Consider the following 22,944-nt stretch of genomic DNA (forward strand, 5'->3'; position numbering starts at 1 on the left):
TTTAATCACCAGATTTGTTTGTTTTTGAGAGGAAGAGACTTCTGCAGATAATTTGGCTACCGGTAAAAACTTCTTGAACAATGAACATTGAAGGAATTCTAACCAGGAGAAGTTTCAGTAGGTTGCAATCTGCAATCTGCAGTCCTCACCGCCTGATGCTACTAAATCCCCCCTCTACGTGTCTCAGTCTAGATGATCTGGCTGCTCAAACCGGGTTTCAAAGTGTCTTTTGCGTCACTCTGAACACGACACACAATGACGTCCAATCCAGAGTGACGGACATGCTGAGTAGAATCCATGCTGCTACTAGCAGAGCGCCATGGAGGACAGCATGCTGAAACAAATGTCAGCCGGTAGGCTACTTTGGAGGGAGGCCTCTGTACATGCAAAGCGTGGGGAGACAAGGACTTTGCTTTTCATGCTTCTGCATTGGAAAGGCATGTAACCAGCATGGTTACGTATTAACTGAAGCCTTCGTTGTCACCGCAGCAAAACATGCAGATATGTTGATGTCTGGACAGACAGATCCAATCTGATTACCTCCAAATAACAGTACTGATGGTGTGTCTTTAAGATCTGATTTGAGAAGCAAGAGAAACAAATCTGATTTGCTTGCAGTCTGAATGCAGCCCACAAGTCTGCAGCCTTGGCTGTACTGAGGCACAGCAATGCTTTCAGCTAGATGCTAACATTAGCATTCAAACATGCTGACAATGACAGTTCTAACATGGTGATGCTGAGTAGGTATAATGTTTCCAATGTACGCCATCTTAGTTAAGCACATCAGCATGCTAACACTTACAATAAGCACTAAACACAAATTACACCTGAAGCTGATAGCAATGTAAGAATTAAAATTTGACAAACAGCAAAAAATCAATTAAAACAGTTGATTTAAAAAAAAAAATCTAGGTAGGTGTTTTGTGTATTAAGAGGTTGTTGTTTTTTTTGCATTCACACATTGAGCTAAACAGCTCCATCAGGACAGTGGGGGTGCAGTTTGATCAGATTTGACTGGCAGAAACCAAACAACCCACAAACTGATTGTGATTCAAATGATGCTTAACTCTATGATTGTGGCATTGCGGATTTCCAACACAGCACGCCTACTTCAAACCTGCAAGAAATACAGAAATCTGTCATTCAAAATAATTGAAACTGCTCTAACATTAGCAGAGAGTTCATGTCAGACCCCATCAATAATAATGACTGAGAAAATGGGTTTTCAGGGCCTTTAATAACTTTATTACTCAAGTTAAACCATACCAAAATGTTGCATGATCCTGAATTTAGTGGTTGAACTGTTTACTTGAAGATGGCATACACAAGGGAGAGATGGTGAGTAGGTGTGAGTAAGTGAAGGCCCGAGCCTTTTATTGCCACAGGGACGTGATGTGGGTAAATAAGTCATTGATGCAGCTGAGGAGACGGTAACTTAACACTGAAAAGCCGGCTTTTGAATGTCCTTTAAAATGTAAGTCATCTCAAGGTCAGAGTCACTTCAATGAATTTATACTGTACAAGCAATGTATTAAAGCTCCTGATCAGAAAACATGCCCACACAGAGCAGATGGGAACATCGTCCCACAATGACAAAGATCTGTTTTCGACCATTAGTGAAGCAAATGAAACAAAGATGATAAGGACATTTAAAATGCTTTTTAAAAACCTTAAATTAAGTAATGAGTGTAGAAATCAAATTGGAAGATTTAATTGTAGTAATCGAGTTACTCCCACAGCACTGGATTTAGTGTTGTTCATCAGCAACAGTAATGGTGCTGTGATTTTTATGAGTAGCTGCAGTGACAGAAAAAAAAATACTAGAACTTTAATCATATTTCTTTGGTCATAAAAACAGAGATTGTGTGCCCCAAGAAGAAGACAGGAAATCAAGCACAAGTCAGACAAATAATATTATGAAATGTTAGTAGTGGGAGGTTACACATCAGATCACAGTTCAACCGAGCCAAACGCCAAGAAACGTGTGCGTGGGCAGCTCGGCAGTCACGAATCACCACAGTCTTCGTTAAAATTGTGAGTAATCTATTATGTCTACATCAAAGATCAGACTTTTCTGTGGGGTCCCTGCTGAATACTGGCTTCTCCATACACACACACACACACACACGGATCAAAGCCAAATTCATCTGACAAAAAAGATGCAACTAATCTAATCTGTCTACAACACACACATAGGTATGCAGCATAATCTCATTAACAGGTTTACAGTGTACCTGCAGATGATTAGTTGAGGTGTAATCCAGATGAGCTGACAAGTGTAAAGAGATCTGTCACAATAACACACACACACACACACACACACACACACACGGAACACACTTCTCTGACATCATTTTTGGAGCTACGAGTCCAGGAATGTTGTCATAACCATATTATTTATTTATTTTTTTAATCCATCTATTTCACAATATCATAGAAGATCCATGAAGATGCAAATAAGGACAAGCGCAACACTGTCACAGCCTTCAACAACCAAAAGCAACAGAGAGAGAGAGAGAGAGAGAGACAGAGAGAAGGAGAAAAAAGAGACGACGAAGAAGAAGAAAACATAAAAAACATTTCACTATTATTTCGGGCACGAGAGCCCAGGCAGGCACTTTACAACTGGGTGAAAAATCACATGTGGGGCTGATGTCTTGAGGTAATAAGTGAAATTGTATTTGAACTACAGTTCACTTTACTGCACAGTGTTGACTGGATACATGTTCAGTGTGGTTGGCCAAAGTGGGAATCAAACCCTCACCCCTGACAGTGTCCATCTTCTCTAAATATTATTCCTATGATGTCCATTTTGAATTTGCATTGAGCTCAAAACAAGACAGTAAGCAAATCCAAATTGTCTTGTTTATGTGAAAAGATGCAAATTATGAGAAACATAATTATCTCACAGTCTCCCAACTGAAAACTAAATTGATGCCAGATACTAGAGGACATAACATCACAGTCTAAAGTAATATATTTTGCCCTCTACACAGTAGCTAACTGTAATACTGGATTGTGACTAAAAGTCAAGCAGATTATTGACTTGGACAACCTGGTGTTCCTCAGGCTGAAATCGTGGCTACTTCGAGGTGCTCTAATGAGGAAGGTAAACATCATACGTCATGTTTTTTCTCAGGATAAATATAGCATTTGCATCTTAATCCAGCTGTTGGGTCCCAATCATATGGAAGTTACTTCAATTTCTATAAAATACAATTTACAGTGTCGAAGGTCCAACATTAAACAACTTTGCTGCATCATTTTTCCCAGTAGATAACAAACTCTACTTTCATTTAAAGTGCAGAATTACACTTCTTTTGACAAGTAATCTATCTTCCAAAGTGTGGGATCATTTTGAGAAGGTGAAGGACGAACCCAAGGTGATATGTAAACTCATCTTCATCGGTCGACTCCAAACATGACGTATCATCTGAAACATGGAAGTAGCTACATGCCCATTAGCCCACAGCATCATTAATAGGCGGCTCGCTCAGTGTGTGACGTGCACTTGTAGATAAAATATAGGCCTATATTAATGAAGGTTCATTAGTACGGTTTTGTATTTCTCTGTAATGTAGCACAGTGTTAACAATGTTACTGATACTATTCTTTCTCACACCTTCAACTCAAACCATTGTGTTGCCCCGCCCAAAATATATCATTTAATATTTAAATCAATATCGTAAAGATGCGGACGACTAGTCGACTAATGACCCTAAATGATGACTATTGGTTGACCAGGAAAATAGTTAGTTGGGGGCAGCCTTACATGGATGTATAGAGAGAACTGGATTCAGCAGTGTTAGTTTGTGGGGAAAAGCCTTGTGCACCCAATGGCATCATGTGATGGGCGTGGAAGTTGTAATTCCATGTTTGGCCACTATGTGTAATAGGTTTCAAGGCCCTGTCCCTGGGGGCTTGGTAAACGTAGCATTAAGTATTTTGTAGTAAAAGAAACATTCAGTCAAAAGTGGTAGTTTTGGCCACATAAATGATCATAACATGGACTGTCATGACAGAAAAAATGCATCAGGTTTGAAAACAAATAAATGCATCCTAAAATTTGCTCAGTACCTAATTTTTGTTCTGATCCTCCAAGTCAGATGTTGAATGCAAAATGGCCACCATAGGAATAATCTAATTCATACACCTCCATTACTGTCAGGTATTCTGTGAGGATCTGACTTACCAAAAAGACATCTGTGTGTTTCAGAGTGTGGGGCAGCTCGGGGACACCAACACTGTAATTTACACTTTTTGAGTTTGTTTCTTTAGTGAGAGGAAATGTGACGTCGCTCATGCAAATACACTGACATTCCACCTGCTTTACATTCAGGAATACAACACAGTTTTACCAAACCTGCTCAGGTTCGTCACAATTTCAGTGTCTGATTGGTGCTTGGATAGACATCAAGTGTTTCTTTCAGGGGTCGATCGAGAGCGCTGCTTTGTCTGAGCTGCAAACAGAAATGCTGCAACTTAACTTTGCAGGGCTGTGAGGTGTGTGAGAGGCTACAGCAGGAGAGGAGCAGACTGGCACAGAGCAACATTAGCAGAGATACATTACACAATATACATTTATAAGACCACTGTTTTACCAGATCATGGTATGCAATGTAGAAAACTTAACAGTACACAGACGTTACTCAACAGGATCATATACAGTTAAAAATGAACAAAACTCATTTTGTTTCCCATTGAGTGTTTAAATCAATATGATAGCATCTCAGAATTCAGTTTGAGCATTAAACACAACCAACTGGACACAAGACGAGAACTTTGTGTCACTGCGTTGTAAAATTAAGAAACCCTTAGAAATGGCATCAGTAAAGGTTCATTCCGTAACTGTTTTCAAGCCCTCTGCCTGAATAACCACACACGGTTAACTGGCCCAAAATATCATTTCCTTAAACAGAGGGTGGCACATTTTGCCAAAAATCAATCTATTATGGAATACTTCCATCAGAGTCCTGTTCATGCCAGAAGTTGACCCACCTATGAAGCCTTCACTAAGGTGATTCTGTGACTAAACTCACTGTATCTCACTGCAGAAGTAAACACATGAGCGTGGACACCAACACTAAAAACAAAACAGATACACCGGTCTTAACAGCTTAATCCCTCCATGGCACATTTCAGTCCACCAGTAAGCCTCCCATCCCCGTCAAATATACTGTAAACCCCGATGTGATACATTGTTATACATCATCGTCTCCTAAACTGACCTATCAAACACCACAGCCACCCTTGGCTGACCTCTCCCAGTCACCCCTCACTGTTTGGGGCTGGACGGGTTGGTTCTCTGGGCAGCGTGGCACGGGTCCAAAGACTCCTTGGTGGCTCCACCGTACACATCTACGTCGTGGTCGGTCCAGGGGGCGATGTTGCCCAGCGCTGAGGAGCTGCACTCGGCCACGGCGGCGACCTCTGCTGGCTTCAGCACCCGATCCCACAGGTTGAACTGGGAAAGCTCCCCGACCAGGGCCTGGGAGGCATCAAAATGCCCGCCCAGTGTATCCTTGGGTAGAAGAGTTGGAAGAAAACAAAGGGTTAAATGTCAGAATGCCAGCATGAATAGCCAGGAGACCAAACTTTGCTGGGATTATGTACAAACAAAGATTCCCTCAGCCTATTGTTATCTGCATTTCCACTGGGGAAGGACTTGTGAAGACTAAAGCGGGATTTATATTTGTGTGGCAGACCCTATGCCGTAGCCTACACATGACGCCAATGCCATTGTGAACATTTATACTTGTGCGGTGGTGTGTCTGTGTCACTCTGCAGTTACACCTCCAAAACACTAGTTGACAGGGTTTTTGTGAAATGCTGTAAAGTTTAGTTGATTCAAAACACACCCCAAACACACATTAAACATGGCTTAATAGAGACAATTACAAACGCAAGAACACAATTTGGCTTCACTGCAACTTGCAGCATTCACAGACAAACACTTGTCTTCATCTGGGAACATTTTCCCCACAATTACAACATGCTAATGTCATTAGCACAAGCCTATGGTATTTTACACTGTAGCTATAAATTAGCCTAACAGCTAGCAAACTTTTCCTCTTCTCATATGAAGCCAGGGACAACAGCAACATTTAACAAAGGTAACATTACAAAATTTGGCTCCATTACAACTCACAAGGTTCACTGACAAAACAACTGTCTTATACTAAACACGTTTTCCAAACAAATACAACATGCTAACGTTATTAGCACAAGCCTATGGCATTTTACATTGTGTAAATTAGCCTAGTGACGAGCGGAGATTTCCTGTGTTCATATGAAGCCAGGATAAATCCCGAACTGTAAATACCTTAAGACTTAAAATGCTATTTTGTGAAGGCTTTTTACACAATTTATTGTTTCTTATCTGTGAAATACAAGTAAATAAAAACTTCATTTCCACTGAGGGAAATAGTTTCAGCTTACAAATATAAACAGGAGGTCTGTGTCACTGCAATGTGTAGTTACATTTCTGGGGAGGTGCACGGCAGGCCACGGCGTAGGTTTTGGCGCAGGCTCTACGTCAACACAGAGCCCACATTGTAGGTATGGCGTCAGTTCAATGCAGAAGTATAAACTCCGCCAAAGCAAATTAGTCTGCTAACGTATGAAAAAGCAATTTGACAGGCCGAGGGCTGCTGGTGCTCGCAGGGGTGAACACACTCTGCAGCTTGCCACTCAGTCTGTCTGCCTGTTTCATCTAAAAAAACAAATTGAAAAGAAATACACCTTAGGTTTTGTCTCACTGTGACAACATTTACTGCTGCATAGTATCGCTGCAGATTGGATGTAATGAATGAAATGAAGCAGAGGAAAACAAACTGAGAGCGTCTGTCTCCACAGTCAATCCTCTGTTGAGCGTTTGATGTTAATTCATTTGTGCTTTTGAAGATAATTGCTGTGAAACAATCAGAAAATAACATTTGCAGTGCTGTCTCAGCCCGCCCGTGCCGTGCTGTCACCTCACTGACACTATCTCTTTTTCGCTCTGTCATTTTCAAAATGATTCAAGAAGGCAAATGCGAAGCCTAACTTTACTGTCTAATGTTATCAGACAAAGAAATATGTTCTCTTCTCTTTCTAAACTGGTCCTGAATTGATACTAAACTATTTCCTTGTTTTATGAAAGACGCAGTGCACGAGTTGAGGCAGTGTTGTGTGTTTGACCAATCATCCCTACTAACCCAAACCTGAAAGTTCCTGTACTTTCAGAAAGTACAACCCACAAACAGAGACTTTCTAGGGGGGTAAAATAATGTTCCCTGGAACTTAAGACTCTCTGCAGACTCAGACCATCGTCTCCTGGTCAAGGTTTTTGAGCAGAATATGGATTAAAAGAACGGAGCTCTTAAAACAGCAGCTCCAAACTATATGATTGGATAGTTTGGTGTCAGAATAATCACAGAGGTGAGTTCACAACTAGAAAAATTCACATGATTGCCCCTTCAAGTTGGAACACCAATATAAAGTTGAATGTTGAAAGACAATGTAAATTTTGGTACACAAGTTGCCAAGTTGATGTCATATTTACAGGAACGTTGATGGTAATAAGCTTTATATTAATTCACATGCTGCATGTTAATTTTTGCTCACACGTAATTTGCAATATATTATGTTGTAACTTTTATCCACAGAGAGTGACCTAGATTAGATAGTAAAGTTATTAATTAGCATTAGTTAGATAAAGAAATATTTTAGTAGCTTCAGGGGATGTACTCGTGTTCCAAAAAAACTGGGACAAAATCAATTGTAATATAAAGCTTCCAACTGTTATCGACCTGTTGATGAAATGGTCTAAGCAATAAAATACGACCTTCTTACGTAAAGCTAATGAACACACCAATGTTGGAAGAACGACTTCCCTACACGGGAAATGGGACCATTTGAGGAGTACATGAATGCACATTTGACCCTGGTCCCTGCAGTCGAAATGCACTGAGTTCCTCAAAAGGTTCCTAGTCCCTGGGGAGAACTCCTGCGGTCAATGAGGGGCTTTGTAGTCCCTTTTTCAGCAGGGGTTGAATTGAATTCTCGGGCTGTAGGTCCTGACCCCCAAAAGGGTGAAGGTGGACATTATCAAATCTGAAATACTCCACAACAAATCTAGTGAAAACAAGGGTCTCTCGACAAAAAGTATCGCGACAAAAAAAAAGTATATAAGGGAATATATTTGGCCCACAGTGTGCTGTATTTATGAGTGTTATATGTATTTGTGCACCAACAGATCTGTGACAAAATCAATTGTAATATGAAGCTTCCAACTGCAGGATTTTTTTCTTAGATACTCAAGAAGTCTTTTATATACTTCCCACAACAAATGTGGTGAAAACAAGGGTATCTTGACAAAATGTCAGGTTTTTAGGTTTCCCTCCATGAGTTTGGCAAACATTTTAAATAACCAGAGATCAGTACATCTTGTGAGTTATTATAGATTTTACACTTTGAAAATATTTTATAGTACTTTACTTTACTAGATTAATCCAGATAGTATATTGAATTCAATATGTTATCCTAAAAAGCTATAACCCTCCTCAGGTAATTGGCGAACAGTAACTATTTTCAACATTTTTCTTGGTTAAATAAGAAAGAAAATGGCAGCTAAAGCTTCATCCATGTGCACAAAATATTGTGATTTGACGATTCCCCTCTTGATAAGATTAAAAAATGTTTATTCCCCTTCAGAGCCCCCTTGAGAGAGGGATGTCCTGGGATTTTCCTCATCAAATCTGCACGACACATCCACACAACTGCAATTCATCATTCATCTTCAAATGAGATTAATAAAGTACTCGCTCTTGATCTCGAAAAAAAAAAAATCCATTACATCAAGTTGTTGCATCACTGCAGCATCTTGCAACTCCCAGCTCTCTGCTCTCTGCTTTTTATCCTTTATGTGAGGATGACAGGCTGCAGAATGAGCTTTGGGCTGTTCTTTTGACACCAGGGAGGAGGGATAATGTCAGATTTCATAATGGTTATGTAATGTGGGCGTCTCGCTAATGAGAGAGAGGCAGCCCAGTGTGAGGATAAACACCATTCGGTCTGTTCATGTGTGAAAACCTAATGGTGGTCCCTTAAAATAGATCTTGCCATCTATTTATCCATGTATCATCCATCAGTCCATTCATTCATGCATCTATTGGTCTGTCATCCCTACATCCATCCATTTATCTGTCGGACCATCATCCATGCATCCATCCATCCGACCAGCTGTCTGTCTATCAAGTTTGTTAAACCATCCATTCATTTATCTCTATAAAGCCTGTCTCCCATTGGACACTAACACGCACTAACATCTGGCTTTTGTCTGTAATGAGAAAGGATACAATCCTCATGCAAAAACTGCAAATGACTCCACAGAGTCTTGGGTATTGAATGGCTCCAGCTCCAATCGACTCTTATCAGCAGTGATGGACATACAACACCTGGGTAGACACGTTAATTTTTACCCCTTTTCTGGATCGATGACGTGACGTGCTGCCAAAAATTACGGTCCATCTCCACCCAAGCAGCACTCAAACATCGTCAATTGAAAAAGTCCATCGAGTCTGAAAGAAAGACTCGATGGATGAATATCTGATATAAAAAGGAAGTGACCACCATAACACTACGTGTTCGTGACACCTAACGTAAAACACCACAGAGGCATGCCAGACAAGTTTATAAACGAGACGAGAATTTCCCGTATCTGTGTCTTGTGGGTTTTGCCACTGCCCCACCCCGTCAGGAGACAAATGGCAATCCTAAGTCTATTAATTCCAACGGGAGAAGTGAACATTTGCACAGAAATGATGGATACTTTCGCCCCATAGTCGCCGAAGTAAATATTGGACTCGTTTTTCATCAGCCACAACACTCTGACACTAAAACTACATTTTTCAGACAAATGAATCAGGAGAAAATTAAATTTGTTCTCCGACTGGGCATCACACTCTTGTGAGACCTGGCAACACAGAATCTCTTCTCTCTGTTGGAGCTGAACCCACAGTCCGGCTTCACTGCAGTGCTGCCGACGTCGCTTTCAAACAGATAAACAGAAATTTAAATAAATTTATACGTAAAACCATCAAGTAAAAGTTAAAACTGAAACTAAACTTGTCATTCTTTGCTTTATTATTCAACTGTTTTGGGAGGGGGAAAGAGAACATTATTAGACTGATGATCTTGTAATCCACTAATATCAGAAGCAAACATTAAACTTGTGCTGTATCTGGTGTAGTATTGTTTTGAATCCGCTTTCATCCATCCACACAACGTTCACAACACTTCAGAACTAGGTGGGGGGAGGCAGGGGAGATACGGCCACACCCACATAGTAGATTGAAAGTGTAAGGCAGAATTTATATTTCTGCGTCAAATCAACACCTTACCTACAGCGTAGGTTCTGCGTCGACGTAGAGCTTGCACCGTACCCTACACCATAGCCAGACATACACCTCCACAGAACTATGACTACATGTTGCGGCGACGCAGACCTCCTGTTTATTTTTGTAAGCTAAAAGCTTTTATTTACTTTAATTTCACAGATAAGAAACAATAAATTGTGAAGGCAATAAAGCCTCCACAAAAATAGCATTTTAAGTCTTGTGTGTGATTTATCCTGGCTTCATATGAGCAGAGGAAATCTCTGCTTGTCGCTAGGCTAATTCATACAACATAAAATGCCATAGGCTTGTGCTAATAATGTTAGCATGTTATATTTGTTTGGAAAACGTGTTTAATATAAGACAGTTGGAGCCGAATTCTGTAACGTTATCTTTGTTAAATGTTGCTGTTATTCCTGGCTTCATACGAATAGAGAAAAGTCCGCTAGCCACTAGGCTAATTTATACAATGTAAAACACCATAGGCTTGTGCTAATTAGCATGTTGTATTTGTGAATAAAATGTGTCCGGCAAATGAGAAATGCTTTGTCTGTGAATGCTTTGAGTTACAGTGAAGCTGATTTGTGTACTTGTGTTCGAAATTGTCTCTATTAAGCCATGTTTAACGTGTGTTTAATGTGTGTTTTGAATCAACTAAACTTTAAAGCCTTTCACAGAAACCTCTGCTGCCAACTAGTGTTTTGGAGGTGTAACTGCAGAGTGACACAGACACACCACCACACAAGTATAAATGTATCATTTCCTAATATTTGCGCAGCTTGTAATTCATCATCTTTCATTTTAGAGCAACTTTGGGTGTACATACTTAGTGGAAATATTGTATAACTCACCTGCTCCTGTCCCAGTATGAGGACCCCTCCTGGTTTGATGGGATGCCAGGCAGCCAGTCCCTCTCCCCTCCCCTTCATCTTCCCCCCCTGGTAGGCCTTCCACACCCCGTCTCTCAGGGTCCAGCTGACACAGATGTGCTGCCACTCGTCTTGTGGTAGGGACAGGGGCAGCTGCGCCACCTACAGGTCAGAGAATAAGGCGGTTATACCTTTCTTTACAAAAACACAGTGATTTCAAGTGAGCGACACATCAAGCTCACATTCTGATTGGATACTGGACAAGTGTGGGCAGTAATCAGGGTAGAATGTCGACACATTGGTGGTTTATGTCTGTGAAACGGCACCCAGGGGACGGTCCCAGCCTTCCTTCCAGCAGTTCCCCCACTCCTCTTTGCCATGGGAGCTATAAGTGTAAGCGCTATAAAAGGTAAGCATTAATGCAGTATATAAAACACGGGCAGAAGGCTTGCCTCTGTGCCGTCTCTTTTCTTCGGTGCCATTTGCTGTCAGCACTAAAAATGTGAAAAAATAAACATGGGCTTCTCATGCACTCAGCGCCATTTAATTAAAGTTTTTATTTTGGAAGAAAAAGATTTGATTCAAAGTGATATTTATTTGTATTTATTTACTGTGGAATGTTAATCACTTATTTCTCTTTTGCTTCTTTCGTTTTGTGGCTTTTAAATTTTAATGTGCTGTTCAGGGGCACCATCTGTTTTAGTTCTGCCTTTTCTGTACAGTAGCAACGGGAATAAATGCTTCTTACCCAAGGCTCATTAAATGGGTGGTAACGCTTAGAGGAGGATAGACACTCACGTGCACGCCTTAGGCTACTGTGCATCCAGAGAACCAGAGCTAATATAAGCTCCACATCATATTGAATCAAACAATAATTGGATGCTGTGACACCTTCAATTGTAATGTTTGTTCTCTTCGCCGCTCATGTAAGGTGGTATGAAAAAGTTGGTCTGTCACAAGAGCGAACGTGTTTTCATTGCTCATTTTAATCAATGAATTACAACGAACCACCAAGTTGCTTGCGCTGCTCTGTGGAGCAGCATAATGAGCTGGTAATGATTTCCTAGGCAGGCTATTCCGCTTGAGTGATTATACGGAAACTACAGGGCACAAAATATTCATTCTTTTCACCAGGAGAAGCCATTCATTTACACACTTAATATATGATCTTGATGAACTTCTGACAAGCACACCGAGTTTATATTTTAATCACTTGAGCAACCCACAGTTATTAGAAGTTATGCAAAGAAAAAAAAACACCCATGTACCTTATCATTGATGAGCAGCTCCACAGGGTTGTGGACTCCCTGTAGCAGCACCAGCTCATTGGGCTGCCCCGGGACAGAGTAAGAGAAGGGGGTCCCGATGCCTCCTTCTTTAGCCTTCAGCCACACGCAAGCAGTGAAAGCGTACATCTCTGTTATCTCTTTTCTCACCAGGCCGTACATGTAGTTGGTTCTCATGGGGAAGGAGAGGACAAAGCCATCAGGGAACGACGGCTCTGTCAGCGCTGTGGAGACACAGATGAAGGCGATTAAGAGAAACAGTCAGATATGGCTGACAAAGACAGAAAGTCTGAGAGGGACAATGCTTTAATGGCCAATTTATACAAAGACACTGGTATTGCTCCTCTCACAGTTTGCGCACAAACACACACACACACACACACACACACACACACATACACGGTGCCTTACAAGAGCTCCAGCACCACAGTTAATGATCAGCCTCTGTAACACTCGAGGCCACACTGCAGCTCTTGAGGCAGAGAAGATGTAGAGACAGTCGGAGAGGCTGTGAGAATGACAGAGCTAAAAAGAGAATAGAGAAGTGCTTTTTCTTTCCTTTTTAACCTTCCTCTTTGCACCTCATGAATTCTCAGTCTCTCCTCCAGACTTTCACTTCTCCTGCTATCAGACATCTCTGTCTCCTTTTCACAGTCGCTTATAATCACCAAAGAAAAACTAAGCTTCCGGTTACCAGGATTGTTCATGGCGGAGGAAATTTCACCAGATACAGCAGATAAAACTCCCCAAAGCCTGCGTGACACTCCCAAACTCAATAACTGCCAACCATGAAATAAGGATTGAAATATAAATGCCTGCGATAATGAAAATTTAGAGGTTATAAGTAAGAGCAGCGTTTAAGCTCATTTCTTTTTCATTTGCTGTATTTGTAATTTCAGCTCCGAGCTCTATTTGACATTTCCCAACCTTCAGCGCTCATTAATCATCTTATTTAAATCTACAGCTTATTCTCCACTGCTGTGATGACCCACTTCACCCACAGTGTTCATTAAAGTTTAATTTTAGCCTCCTTTTGCCACGCTCTCATGTACGTCAGCTGGCGGTTGTTAGCCTCCCTGTGTGCACCACTTCACCCATACATCCGTCATCTATTCAGCCACCGCCCTGTGCATTACTCTCCTCCTCCTCCTCCCGCAGACTCACTGTGTTCCAGCTCAGTGACGCGGTGGTTGGCGTTGTCAATGCCTTGGTTGATCTTCTCATGTTGGCCCTGCGTCTCCTTCCTCATGGCCTGACGCTCCTTCTCCAACAGCTTGATCTTTCGCTCCAGCTCCCCCTCCAGGTCCTCCACCCTCCAGGTGCCCTTTCCACGACCGGGGGAGCCCTTGGTTGGGGATTTGGGGGCAGGGGAAGCAGGGGAGGCAGGACGGCGACCCCCTGGAGGAGCTGCAGCAGGTGGGGAGGAGGCACTACCGGTGGGCGGGGCAGGAGCTTTGCCGGTGTTACCAGCCGGGCTGCTGGCACTGCCACTGTTACTGCTGCTGCCACTGGTACCCACGGATGTGTCGGTGAGGTTCAAGGCAGCGGGGCCTATCTCCGCCTGCAAGAGAGGCAGAGAAAAAAGAATTATAGTAGGTGTTTGAGACTTAAACGATTTAAAGCTCACAGAGTGATCGTAAAAGAAATCCTGTGGAGAGAAGAAAACAACTCGTCTGTTCATAAGAGATCTGTAATGGAATCAGCCAGGGCCAGGGTGCAGTTAGGAGTATATGTAAGGCAAAGTATTCATAGAAGGGTTTTTGTTGGCATATATAACAGTAGTTTTTCAGTTTTTATGGCTCTTATGTTCGTCTGGCTGTCGGCTGGTCGGCTCACTTTGGCCCAGAGTAAAATATCTCAACAACAGTTGGATGAATTGCCATGAAATTTCATTCACATATTCATATCACCCTTATGATGAACTGTAACAATTTTGGTGTTCCCCCGATCTAGCGCCATCATCGGGTCAAAAATAAATATGTCCAATAATCCGATTTATGACCACAAAGTTGCAAAACTAGTGGCATAATCACCAACCTCAGCAATACATTTTGTTAGCTGTTAATTTCCAAATTAGCATGCTAAACTAACATGGTGAACATGGTAAAGAAAGATTAGACCTTTTAAATCCTGTTAGCATGCTAACGTTAGCTTGAAGCAACAGCTATCTTTTAGCAGTTGCAGGAATAAAATGTTGGCGTTGCATGCTTCTGCAAACAACGAACACATTATATTTGTACGTTTCATATGTTTCAATCAAGGTTTCTAAAATGACGTAGTATGTGAGCTGACTTTGTCATCAGGAGGTGAAGGTGATGGTGCCTGCTGAGCTGCACTGTTCAAGACCAACTAACAACAAAACTGGTTGTTTTTCAGCGGGTCAAATCTGTGTTTCCAGCAACTTTTTAGGCACTCAGCAAAGGTGTTCTTCAGTGACCCGTCACTGTGTTTCCAGCGGATGTAGATCCATTAAAAGTATTTGTTTTGACGGAGACATTACTGCGATTTTTGCCAGGATAGTGGCACAAAACGCTTTTCCAGCTGGGATGATGCTTCGAAACCAGGTATTTTAAGCCGAAATTGATCTTTTCCTAGCCAGAACCAAGCGTGTCCAAGCGTTTTCCCTGGATCAACGTACAGTATTTATTTCCCTTTTATTACTTCTAATATGTATTTTTATCATTTAGATTTCCTGATCGCTTTGTGTACTCATTTATGTTGTATCCCTTGAGCCTCTTATGTATTAGTATCTTGGGAACTACAATTGGAAACTGCATTTCCCATGTGTGTACTTACACGAGAAAGCACATATGCTATTTTAGTGTCATCATAAACTCTGAGATTCCCTCCTATAATTTTACTAACGAGGGTCTCTGGATCAAAAGCTCGGATTTTTAATTAAATACTTGCAGTGGACTTAAGTGTGCAGATGCCTCCCTGCAGGATTAGATAAAGAGCAACAGTCTATTTAAACACATGGACATTTTGAGTTCTGCATTTCTAAATGTGCGTTGACTTGATGTCCAACGATTATATTGATCATAGGTAGACTATATTATGGGTGGAGTGGGGGTCAATATAACTATTTAAAGTACTGTATGCTGAAGGCAGAGCATTAAAGTGGTCTTTAAATGGAGTATATATGTTAATTAAATAAGGGGAAAAATGTCAGTGCTCATTCTACTTATATGTGAATTGAGTGGCTCTTCGTTCCTGGCTGCTCGCACCCTAGAAATCGAACATAAAGGCGGTAAGATGAGCCCATTACTGTCTTTGCAGGAGCATAAATAGAAGCATTTTACTATTCCTGTTAGTCATAGTGGTTTTAAACTGAAATGAAACTGCAGGAAGGGGAGTAAAATGACATCGCAGCAACACATCGGGAGGTGTTGTATTGATGATTATAGCTGCCCAGGAATAGCAGTATTAGTATTCATAGCAGAAGTTGAAAAAAGATGGTGTTGGGTGAAGCAGCAGTAAAGGGAGAGATGCAGCTATTAGTGAGGCGGCTGCAAGGGTGATATATAATATCAAGAGAGTTGCTGAGGCAGGGCTGGACCTGGACATCCAGGATATAAATTCACACTGACGGAGACAAGCTTGTAACTGACTGTGCTTGGAGAGGGCTGGCTGTGATGCAGCAGTGCGTGTGTGCGTGTGTGTGTGGTTATAATGTCTCAATCTCAGCACACACACACAAGATGAGAACCTGACTCCCCTCCACCACCACCACCACCAACACCACCACCAACACCACCACCCTCTTTCCTGTCCAGCCAGCTTCATCTTTTATTTATGTCTCTATCCTGCTGTCGGATGCGGAGGTAGAGGGTAGAGGCGGCTGACACAATGGGGAGGAGTGGGAGGGGTACTAGCAGAGGGGTGTGAGGGCCAGCAGGTGGAAAGATTTCCCTTGGGTCCGTGGGGAGTTTGCGCAAGACATGAGGAACGCCTGTCACGAGTTGCTTGTCAGTGGAGATGTGAGGTGAAGATAAAAGAGGGAGAGGAGGATGAAGAAGGGGAGGGAGGGCGTTAGAGAGAGATCAGGGCACCTAGGATGATGAACATAAATCAACTGCACAGGCTTTTTAAGCATCTCATTACTTCTGCATATGGCCATGGGCTGTGGCACTTGTAATCTGAATCTTTACATTTTAAAATAAGAAATTATGAGAGGATTATTTATCCACTTTTACCTAGGAGGTCTTAAAGTGTACTTCACAGTGGATATCGACCTGACATTAGGACAACCGGCTGTTTAATGGACCATAAACAGGCCTAATTTGGTCTCTGGACAACACTGACTCACTCGGCTCATTCATGATTTTGATCCCAGCCCAAATCTCCTGCTGTCCAACAAAACTCAAACAGGAGGGTAAACAGCGAGAACAACAGGTTTTTGCCAAAGTTTTTCCACCCTGTCTTTACAGTCTCTCCACTTACCTCGAGTTTCTCAATGCGGTCCTTCAGGTCCATGATGGCCCTGGCCAGCTCCTCCACAGCCCGCGCCGTCTGCAGCTGCGCCGCGGCGGAGGAGCTCACATCGTCCCCGGCCATGATGCGGCGGTTGCCGCTCCAGACCCCGATGCTCCGCTCTGGGACGTTCCTCTCATCCTCCAGGCCGCTCTCACACTCGCTCAGCTTCCCGGTGAGCTCCCGGATGGTCCTCTGGTCCATGAGGATCTGGTCGTTCTGCTGCAGGACCATCTGACGGAGCTCCTCCGCGGTGGTCCGGAGATAAGTCCAGTCTTCATCCCCGGCTCCGTACAGCGGGTCGTCCGACTGCTGTTGCTGCTGCTGCTGCTGCTGCTGCTCCCCCCGCCGCTGCCTCAGGTCTTTCGTCTTGCATTCCCCGACCGGTACAGGTGTGCAGATCAACCGGCTGAAGCTGAACTGTTTAGCGGACCCACCGGCGGTTTCTTCCCCGAGGTTGAGCTCGTTCAGAGTGGGGACCTCCAGGCCGATGCCGCCCAGCCCGTTCTCCCCATCATAGGACTCGGCGCCGTGCAGAGCGCCCAGCGGTCCGGCGTGTGCCACCGACCCGGGCTCCAGGGGCTCCAGCAGATTCTCCGACGCCAGGGTGCCGTTGTCGCTGAGAGGCGCGGCGCGTTTCCGGGGATAAACACTGGCTATGATGCAGATGACCGCGCCGAGGAAGGCCAGGGTGCCCGCTCCCACCAGCACCACCACGAACTTCATGATTACTGTGGAGATCGATGCAAAAGATTACGGCTCAGAGAAAAAAGGCTGACATGCACACAACTGAAAAATATCCTCTCTTCGGAGGCAGCATCACCCGAACATCATCATGATCTACTGAGCCGATTAACTAAACTCACTCTGACATCTCAGATTAAAGCGCCAGAGCTGGTTTTGCTGTCAAAATGTGGCACTTACGGAGAGGAGATGTTTGCCAGGGGCGCTGCTGCTGTTTTCTTCTTGCCTCCTTGGTTTTCCACTGTGTGTAATATTGATGGCACCGCGCTGTCTGGACCAGAGATGCTCCCTCTCTGTCTCGGTGTTGCTAAGCTGCTCTCTCCTCCGTGCGTTACCATGGGGACCGAGGGGAGAGGAGGAGCGAGGCTGTGGGCATGCGTCAGTCAGAGCAGAGGTGAACCTCCAGCAACAGCGTGAACAAACAAGGCGGTGATGGATCGATGTGTGCAGTGTGTGTGTGTGTGTGTGTGTGTGTGTTAAACACAGAAAGAACAGAGAAGGTGAGCGAAAAGGGACAGTTTATAGCCTATGTGTATGGCATGTTTGTATGTAACTTTTTTAAAATTGTTTGACATGATTTTTATTCTTATTTTATTTCTATCACAGAAACATCAATGCAAACATTTAGAGACAATAAAGAGATACAAAACTAGCCTAACAAGTGCCGACAAATGTACCATTACATACCCTCACATATGCACCCGTACATGCTCAGTGCACACCTTGCAGTGTACTGATATAGTCTAACCTTGTCAGGCATACAATAGGTGCTGTCTGCAGAAGTTATGAGGAAAAAAGGTAAAATACATTTACCGTGAAAGGGAAAAAAAAGAGTAGTGTAACAGAAGAAGAAGAAGAACGAAGAACACTAAGAGCTGGGACCTTAAACACGTTTTCACTGAGTAGGAGGAAGAACATGCTTTCCCCAAGAGGCAGTGCTAACTAAAACTCACCACTGACGCCAACAGAAATGACCCTGACACTGAAGTCCTTTGTGGCCTTGTTCAATAAACATTCTCACTCCAAAGCTTTTTCTTCACAGGGTGGATGAACCACTTTTAGAAAGTTTGCTCTTGATGTTAATCCAAATTGCAACGCAGGATGGATCCTCTGCTCTCTTGGTAGGGCGGTTCACCGTGCCCACAATCGGCCTTCTGCCAATCAGGGAGGTGAATCTGCTAACGAGCACAACATTAAAGGAAAACTTCAAACTCAGACACCTTGGATAAAATTCCAGGAGTTCTTTCTGTGATGAATGCCAGACTTTATTTTTTTATTTTTTTTTTATTTTCTAAAATGCATTTCAACAACTTGAGTGACAATAATAGAGCATAGAGTCTTTGTGATCAGCCCAGTCACAGGAATAAATGTTTGCATCATACATTGCAAAGTATGGATTGGTAACATTTGTAAATTTAATAGCAGAGGGTTAGGAAAACATCATATTTTGGCTTGAAATACCCCTTGTTAAAAAATAACTGCTTTTGTCCCTTAAAACAAGGCTAGAAATGTCCTGAACTCTCATAAATAAATTGCTACAAACACTGCTAGAAATGTCCTGAACTCTCATAAATAAATTGCTACAAACACTGCTGGAAATGTCCTGAACTCTTGTTAAAAAAAAATAGTAGCTTTTGATGCTGCAAATACAGCTGGAGATGTCCCTAACTCGTCAAAAAATACCCACTTTTTGCTATAAATGCAGCTGGAAATGTACTGAACTATCCCTAAAAAATACCCACTTTTGTAGCTAGTCATGGCAGGAAATATACTGAACTCTTGTTAAAAAATATTTGCTTTTGAAGCTACAAACAAAGCTGGAAATGTGCTGAACTGTCCTTCAAAATTAGCCACTTTTGTTGTTACAAACGCAGCTGGAAATCTCCCAAACTCTCGTGAAAAAAACCCCTGCTTTTGTTGCTACAAACCCGGCTGGAAATGCTTCTTCAGAAATACTCGCTTTTGACGGTACAAACATGGTTGGTGATGTCTCTAACTCTTATAAAAAAAACCCACTTTTTGCTATAAACATGGCACAAACACAGCCGGAAATGTAACTGAACTCTCCTTGAGAAAATTTTTGAACTTTTGAAGCTGCGAACACAGCTATAAATGTCCCAAACTCTTCTAAAAATTACTTGCTTTTGATGCTATAAACACGGCTGAAAATGTCCCCAAGTCTCGTTAAAAAATACCCACTTTTGATGCTCGAAGGACAGCTGGAAATGTTCTGAACTATCCCTAAAATATACCCACTTTTGTTGCTACAGTCACGGCAGAAAATATACTGAAAATATACTGAAATTAGCCATTTTTGTCGCTACAAACAAAGCTGGAAATGTACTGAATTATCCCTAAAAAATACCCACTTTTGTAGCTAGTTATGGCAGGAAATATACTGAACTCTTGTTAAAAAATATTTGCTTTTGAAGCTACAAACAAACCTGGAAATGTGCTGAACTGTCCTTCAGAATTAGCCACTTTTGTTGTTACAAACACAGCTGGAAATCTCCCAAACTCTCGTGAAAAAAAACCCCTGCTTTTGTCGCTACAAACCCAGCTGGAAATGCTTCTTCAAAAATACTCGCTTTTGACAGTACAAACATGGTTGGTGATGTCTCTAACTCTTACAAAAAACCCCACTTTTTGCTATAAACACGGCACAAACACAGCCAGAAATGTACTGAACTCTCCTTGAGAAAATTTTTGAACTTTTGAAGCTGCGAACACAGCTATAAATGTCCCAAACTCTTCTAAAAATTACTTGCTTTTGACGCTATAAACACGGCTGAAAATGTCCCCAAGTCTCGTTAAAAAATACCCACTTTTGATGCTAGAAGGACAGCTGGAAATGTTCTGAACTATCCCTAAAATATACCCACTTTTGTCGCTACAGTCACGGCAGAAAATATACTGAACTCTTGTTAAAAAAATATTTGCTTTTGAAGCTACATACAAAGCTGGAAATGTCCCAAATTCTTTTTTAAAATTAGCCATTTTTGTCGCTACAAACAAAGCTGGAAATGTGCTGAACTGTCCTTCAAAATTACCCACTTTTGTCGTTACAAACGCTGCTGGAAATCTCCCAAACTCTTGTGAACCCCCCCGCTTTTGTTGCTACAAACCCGGCTGGAAATGTCCCAAACACTTGTTCAAAAATACTCGCTTTTGACGGTACAAACATGGTTGGTGATGTATCTAACTCTAACAAAAATACCCACTTTTTGCTATAAACACGGCTGCAAATGTACTGAACCTTCTTTGAAAAATATCCACTTTTGTCGGCACAAACACAGCCGGAAATGTACTGAACTCTCCTTGAAAAAATACTCACTGTTGAAGCTGCAAACACAGCTGGAAATGTCCCAAACTCTTCTAAAAATTACTTGCTTTTGACACTATAAACACGGCTGAAAATGTCCTCAAGTCTCGTTAAAAAATACCCACTTTTGACGCTAGAAGGACAGCTGGAAATGTACTGAACTATCTATAAAAGAATACCCCCCTTTTATCAGTACAGACATGGCTGGAAATGTTTCAGACTTTTGTTAAAAAATACCAGCTTTTGTCACTACAAACGCAGCTAGAAATGTCCCCAAATCTCGTTAAAAAATACTCACTTTTGTTGCTACAAACACAGCTGGAAATATGCTGAAGCCTGCTTAAAATGACCTGGACTTTTGTTAAAGAAATACCTGCTTTGTTGCTATGAATGCGGCTGGAAATATTCCAAACTCTCATTAAAAACTACCAGCTTTCATTGCCATAAACAGCTGGAAATGTACTGAACTTCTACCTGTTTCTACCAGATTTTATAGCAATACATCTGAAAGTTCAGATATTTTAGTTTTTAACCAAAGTCATGGCCCACCCGACTGACATTGCCGTCCTTAGAGCCAGACCGCCAGCAGGGCTAAAAGGTAAATGTAAAGCACAGAGGATCTTGTGACTGCATTGAATTTTAGTCTATTGAGGAACTACTGATGCAGCAGAATTCAGTATCTCTGCCTCTCATCTGATTCACTTCTCATACTTTTGATTGCTACATTTCAAGGCAAGTCTATAGGGATGCTGTTGCTCTTTGAGTTTCAAGGACTGATGCTTTAGAAAGCTCAGTTCTTTTCCTGACATAACCTAACCTTGTGAAACAAAATTTTGTTTTTCAGTATGACACATCTCAACAAACTTTACATGAGTTTTTAGAGTGAAAAGGCTGAAATATTTGAAAAACTGCAGAGAAAAAGCCTCTTCCCACTTAGCTCTTAGTTCATTTTTCCTCCAAGAAGATTTTTCTACTTGTAACTTGGTGAGCTCGGAAATGAGGTTTAATCTATTGCGGACCACAGTGTTCACATTTTATCTGGCAGAAAGAATAGTTCAACATTTTAGGAGGGACACTTATTCACTTTCTTGCCAAGAGTTAGAGGAGATTTCCTGACTCTGAGAGTGGTATCAATCTTCTCTCCAACTCTCAGCAAGAAAGCAAATAAGCAGTATTTTCCAAAATGTCAAACTATTGTATCAATGTTATGATATGAATGCAAAAGCAGAATTCATCTCTGCATTGCAACAGCTTCAGAAAGTGGTGGTTTTCGTGCTCAAGTTGAACTCTTCAGAAACAGCCAATGGTGGGAAAAATACTCAAGACATTTTATTTAGGTGAAGTGAAAGAAGCAATGCCACAGGATAAAAATACTCTGTTACAAGTAAAAGTACTGCATCCAAAAGTCTCACTACAGTAAATATTTATTGTATCATTTTTTATACTGTTGGGTATCTTAAACACTTTTGGTCCTCGCATTTCTGTGGATGCCCCTTTACGCACTCCACCCATCTAAACATTGTTATAGACCAAGTACCCCCACTGATTGCAACAGTACCCCCAATGGCAGTAGCCCCCAGCAATGCAGTGCACCTTGCCATACCAGAAAAACTGCTCAGTAATGGCCCAAGGAACGTGACAATGAGCTCAAGGCATCGACCTAGCATTCAAATTCCCCACATCATTCAGATCGTTCATCTGTGGGGCAAACCGGAAACCCGGAGGTCCTTTGTCCAGGCCTCAACAGGCCAGAGCCAAAGCCGATCTGCGGTGGGGCATCTGCCCTGTCGAGGCATGGAGACAGGACCTCTGGGAGTGTCCTGTGTTGTCTGGCACCAAGGCATTGTTGAAGGATCCTTTTAGTCCTGTGGGTT

The 22,944-nt window shown here is 42.2% G+C and overlaps 1 protein-coding gene across 1 annotated transcript; it reads right to left on the reverse strand.

The window, feature by feature from the left end:
• Positions 1-2,387: 2,387 nt before the first annotated feature.
• On the reverse strand, positions 2,388-18,333 carry nptxrb (neuronal pentraxin receptor b). Its single transcript, XM_049571191.1, has 6 exons — positions 17,929-18,333; positions 16,975-17,735; positions 13,696-14,092; positions 12,514-12,755; positions 11,228-11,407; positions 2,388-5,521 (listed from the first exon to the last, which is right to left on the reverse strand). Exons 2-6 carry the CDS (start codon positions 17,728-17,730, stop codon positions 5,276-5,278), a joined length of 1,821 nt encoding a protein of 606 aa, XP_049427148.1. The 5' UTR covers positions 17,731-17,735; positions 17,929-18,333; the 3' UTR covers positions 2,388-5,275.
• Positions 18,334-22,944: the final 4,611 nt, after the last annotated feature.

The sequence above is a fragment of the Epinephelus fuscoguttatus genome, linkage group LG3 (assembly GCF_011397635.1).
Source record: "Epinephelus fuscoguttatus linkage group LG3, E.fuscoguttatus.final_Chr_v1".
Classification (NCBI taxonomy): Eukaryota; Metazoa; Chordata; class Actinopteri; order Perciformes; family Serranidae; genus Epinephelus; species Epinephelus fuscoguttatus.

Bases quoted from the DNA above. Each gene is read 5' to 3' on its own strand.
- nptxrb (XM_049571191.1), bottom strand. From the start codon at position 17,730: ATGAAGTTCGTGGTGGTGCTGGTGGGAGCGGGCACCCTGGCCTTCCTC. The intron at 11,408-12,513 runs GTACATGGGTGT...TCTGACCTGTAG, and splicing joins AGCTGCTCATCAATGATAAG to GTGGCGCAGCTGCCCCTGTC. The intron at 5,522-11,227 runs GTGAGTTATACA...CTTCTACCCAAG, and splicing joins TCATACTGGGACAGGAGCAG to GATACACTGGGCGGGCATTT.